At 37.7% G+C, this 5,232-nt stretch overlaps 1 protein-coding gene across 1 annotated transcript; it reads right to left on the bottom strand.

Moving 5' to 3' along the window:
* Positions 1-2,156: 2,156 nt before the first annotated feature.
* Positions 2,157-2,906, bottom strand: LOC111410922. The gene is made up of 2 exons (XM_023041517.1): positions 2,781-2,906; positions 2,157-2,606 (listed from the first exon to the last, which is right to left on the bottom strand). The coding sequence occupies exons 1-2, from the start codon at positions 2,904-2,906 to the stop codon at positions 2,157-2,159; spliced, it is 576 nt and encodes a 191-aa protein (XP_022897285.1).
* Positions 2,907-5,232: the final 2,326 nt, after the last annotated feature.

The following is a 5,232-nucleotide window of genomic DNA, read 5'->3' as shown; positions in this document are numbered from 1 at the left end:
GCTTACCAAAGAGTTCAGGATATTTAACCCGCATTTCATTTTCTCTTTCCCAAGTGGCTTCTTCTGTTGACTGATTCCGTCACAATATCTTAACCAATGGAATTTTCTTGCTTCTAAGTTGTTTTACTTCTCGTTGAAGAACCTCAACAGGTTTTTCTTCATATGTCAAATTTGGCTTTATCTCTACTGGTTCATTCCTCAATACATGAGAAGGATTTCCAATATACTTTCTTAGCATAGATATATGAAACACATTGTGTATTTGAGACATTGATGAGGGAAGATCAAGCTTGTAGGCAACATTTCCAATTTTCTCAATAATTGAAAAGGGACCAATGTATCTCGGGCTCAATTTTTCTTTCTTTCCAAATCGCATAACCCCTTACATCGGCGCTACCTTCAAAAATACTTGGTCACCAACTGTGAATTCTAACATTCTCCTTCTTTGATCTGCATAGCTTTTCTGTCGGTCTTGAGCAGTTTGCATTCGTTGACGTATTTGTATCACAACTTCAGCCATTTCACAAACCATCTCTGGTCCTAGAAATTTTCTTTCTCCAACATCATCCTAATAAATTGGAGATCTACATTTTCTACCATATAATGCCTCATAAGGAGCCATTCCAATTGTAGCCTGATAACTGTTGTTGTATGCGAATTCCACCAAAGGTAAAAATTTACTCCACTGGCCTTGGAAGTCTAATACACAAGCCCTCAGCATATCTTCCAATATTTGTATTGTTCTTTCTGATTGCCCTCCAGTTTGAGGATGATAAGCTGTGCTAAAAGATAATTGTGTTCCCAAAGCCTTATGTAAGCTTCTCCAGAAGAGAGATAAAAACTTAGAATCCCTGTCTAAGACAATAGATAGTGGTACTCCATGAAATTTGACTATTTCTTGTACATAAAGTTGAGCATATCGGTCCATGGAATAAGTGGAAAAACTGGAATGAAATGGGCAGATTTTGTTAACCTATCCACAATAACCCAAATACTATCATATCCTTTAGTTGTTTTTGGTAATTTCACCACAAAATCCATTGTGATTCTTTCCCATTTCCACTCTGCGATAGGTAATGGTTGTAAGGCTCCTGCTGGTCTTTGATGTTCTGCTTTTATCTGTTGACAGGTTAAACATTGTCCCACATATTTAGCTATCTCACCCTTCATGTTCGGCCACCAATAATGCAATTTCAAATCTCTATACATTTTAGTAGCTCCTGGATGAACAGAATAAGGTGTCGTATGAGCTTCAGATAAAATGTCCCCTCGAATATTTTCTGCATCAGGTACATATAATCGTCCTCTAAATCGCAAGATATCATCTGCTAATATATGAAAATCTGAAGCTTCTCCATCATGTATATCATTCTTTATCTTGGAACAATAATCATCTTCCTGTTGTCCTTGTTGAATTCTATTCAATAAAGTTGGCTAAAACGTCAACGTTGCAAGTTTAGCCTCTACAAATCCTTGCGACACAACTTCAATACTCATTTTCTGTAAATCTATCAATTCTGATTTTTGAGTTATAATCATACTCGCAACACTGGATGTTGGCTTCCTACTCAATGCATCAGCTATGACATTAGCCTTACCGGGATGATAGTTTATAACACAATCATAATCTTTTACCAATTCTAGCCATCTTCTCTGTCTCATGTTCAATTCCTTTTGTGTAAATAGATATTTCAAACTTTTGTGATCCGTGTAAATCTCACACCTCTCTCCATACAAATAATGCTCTCTCCATACAAATAATGCCTCCATATCTTAAGTGTAAACACAACTGCAATGAGTTCCAAATCATGTGTAGGATAATTCTTTTCGTATTCTTTAAGTTGTCTAGAGGCATATGCAATGACTTTACCATTTTGCATTAATACACACCCACTATCTAGTAACCTTTGTGTTTTCAATACCGATATGATTGGAACTCTAAAACCTTTTTCGATCCCATTGCATGTAAATGGTTTATTCCCCAAAAGTTGAAAGGTTACTGACTTTCTATTACAGTCTATAGTAGCTTAATATCTTGACAGCCAATCCATACCCAAAATTATATCATAATCTTTCATATCTAACACAATTAAATATGCATAGAGCTCTTGATTTTCTATAAGGATCACACATGCTCTTACAATTAGATTGGTTTGTTATACATCTCCAGATGGAATAGTTACACTATAACTGACCTCGTGTATATTAGGTGTCCTACCCAGCCTTCTCACATACTCGGTAGAAACAAATGAATGTGTAGCTCCAGAATCAAATAGTACAAGTGCTGGAATGCCAAAGATAGAAAATTTACCTGTTACAACTGCTGGATTTGCCTCAGCATTGGATCTAGTAATGGTAAACACTCTAGCTGGTACCTTCTTCTGCTCTATAGGATTTGGATTACCTGGGCATGCTCTAGCAAGATGTCCCACCTTTCCACAAACATAACATGTCCTAGTCTCTATAGGACATGCTCCAGTATGCTGTCCACCACATCTGGGGCAAGATGGTTGTGCTATTAAGGCTTTTCCTTGATCTATCGTCGGATGTTTGCCCTGATCCCAATGTTGTTGTCCTTGTCTCGGTTGAAACTTAGGCTTCTGAATCTGTCCTTGGAAAGTTCTTTTCTTATCATTTCTAGGCCAACGCTGTCCTTGACCTTGCCTAAACTATCGTCGAGCCTCTTGAGCACGACTAATTCTTTGTTCAGCTCGTTCAGCAACTAATGCTCTCTCTGCAATTTGAGATTATGAAACATCTTGGATTCCTACCATACTTACATCTCTATATAGTCCTGGTCTAAACCCCTCAAGAAACCTTTCTACTTTTAATGCATCAGTATTAATCATGTGGGTTGCAAACCTAGATATAAGTTCAAATTTACGAATATACTCTCCCACTGTCATCCCTCCTTATCTTAGCTGTATAAATGCATTCATCTTCATGGCTCAAACTGGGGTTGTAAAATATTTATTACGGAATAACTCTTTAAATCTATCCCAAGTCATGGTATTTACATCTTCAATACTACTCATCGTATCCCACCAGTGTCCAGCACTACCTCGTAGCATAAAGGATGCACAAACTACTTTTTCTACTTCCGAAACTCTCGTATACCTGAACATATTCTCCAAAGTTCTCAACCAATCCTCTGCAGCTGTTGGGTCTAATGTATCCTCAAATATTGGAGGGTCTAGTTTTCTAAATCTTTCCCCAACTGCCTCAATATGTTCCCTTTGATGTTCTCCCCTTTCTCCTTGTTGTATTAATTGTTGAATTTGTTGAGATTGTCGCTCAACTAGTTCCGTTAGTCTATCAATAACAACATCCTGACTGTCATCTTGAACAGAAGCCCCTTGCGCTGGAGTTCTAGCTCTACTACTACTAGCATCCATGGTTCTCACCATGACTGTAAGTAAAGATTGGCCAATATCATTCATGAAGTATGTAAAAGTAATGCAACAAATAAAACTTATAGGCTTAGCTGTGCTCTTTCGTACTCCGAGATCATGTACATGGATAGTCTACAGAATTATAACCTTGCTCTGATACCACTCTCTGTCACACCTCAAATATATACAGATAACCATACTAATTCCTATGTCGAAATGATATTGGTAACTCGATCTAGACATGAAATTTAGATATACTTTTTTTTAATAAAATGAAACGAGCATTTGCACAATTATGTCCCTATTTGTTAACTTCAAATCACCTGTGATGATCATATATTATATCAAAATCAACGATCATATAACCATAATCCAACACGTATGTTCTAAGGTCATAAACACATCTATAGGCCATTTCAAAAGTTATACAAGACAGGACCCCCAAAATATGACACAATAGAGTGTAAGCTCAAAACAATAGCCCACAAAATAACCTTACAGGTCGTCATTCATGTACATTGATCTTTGGAATCCCGTAAGAGCTCCACAGCTAGCCGTGCCCTCTACATAGTTCCATGCTCCCCTACAATGCAAGAACTACATAACCCAATGCTTAGTAAGCAAGAATCATGCATGTCATGAGTATGAGTAACAAGGATATGTGACACCATGTCATTTACTTTAAACATCATGGTAAAGATGCACATATTCTAATATTCATCAAAGTCGACTAGAAATTATTTCATTTGAAATCTTTCATTTCATTGGGACCTTGACCCACCAACTATGCACCGGATAGAGCTCTGCATAATATCAATATCAATAATCAAATGGCCAATATGAAATCGACACCGGCGAGTGGACCATCCTCTCGTGAACGCTACAGGCCCATCCCCTAACTACCCCTATGATCACCCAAGAAGTCTCCCACCCGGCAGCGCCAATAATCATAACAAGGGCATAGTCGAGTGGTCCGCCCTCCCGTGATCACCAAAGGCCCATCCCCTGTCTACCTTTGCAATCACCCAGGAAGTATCACCCGCGATGCCCAACGTATCACATAAGCATGCCTCACATGCCTCGGTGCCCTAATAGTGGTCAATAAAACATTTACAAAGAAAACTTACTTTGAAATCATGTTTCGCATGCAAAGTTTTCAACCATGATCATATGTTGTGCATGCCAACGAAAATGCTCATGAATGACATGCTTAATGGAAGTTGATGTCAATGTATTTTGCAACCGCATACTCAATGATCATAATCATCATATAGGGTACAACGAGCTTTCTTATCAAAGTATGAAAATATCCTAACATCGCTATACCACAAATGCTAGGTTCTTGCATCGTAGTTGCAAATGGATTTTTACTTACCTTTTTGCCCTTGTGTGTGCACAACCTCCTACGGAGATTATATCACTTTCCTTTTTCACTCAACGTCGGAAAATCACCTGTATTACCATTTAATATTAAAGACAATCCTCCATTTAATAGCCTTAACACACACAAAATCCCAAAATACTTCCATTCACGTCAAAATAATTTAAACGAATTCATTATTCAAGTTACTAACGGCATTACAATCTCGTCCCGTAAGTCTCATTTTTCCTCGAATCCAATTACCAACATCAATGTCATCCAATTGTTGTCAACAACCTAATACTCCTTAGAATCTATTTTCTAGGCCCAAGAGATAATTAATTTACATGTAAAGGTTGAAATCATATTAAACACATAAATGGACAGAACCTGTTTTTCAGGTTTCATCACCGTCCAACTACTTTTCCAATCCGTTTTCACCCCCCTTATCCATATCCAATGACTCCCAAATTTTTACCA

This window comes from Olea europaea, chromosome 15 (assembly GCF_002742605.1).
Source record: "Olea europaea var. sylvestris chromosome 15, O_europaea_v1, whole genome shotgun sequence".
Taxonomy (NCBI): Eukaryota; Viridiplantae; Streptophyta; class Magnoliopsida; order Lamiales; family Oleaceae; genus Olea; species Olea europaea.
Note: the sequence above shows the minus strand (reverse complement) of the source record. Positions and strands in the feature narration are given on the sequence as shown.

What these genes read in the sequence shown, in the direction of transcription:
- LOC111410922 (XM_023041517.1), bottom strand. Translation starts at nt 2,906, where the DNA reads ATGACAGTGGGAGAGTATATTCGTAAATTTGAACTTATATCTAGGTTT. An exon ending in GACCAGGACTATATAGAGAT is followed by an intron (nt 2,607 to 2,780) that starts GTAAGTATGGTA and finishes TTCCAAGGACAG; the next exon opens with ATTCAGAAGCCTAAGTTTCA.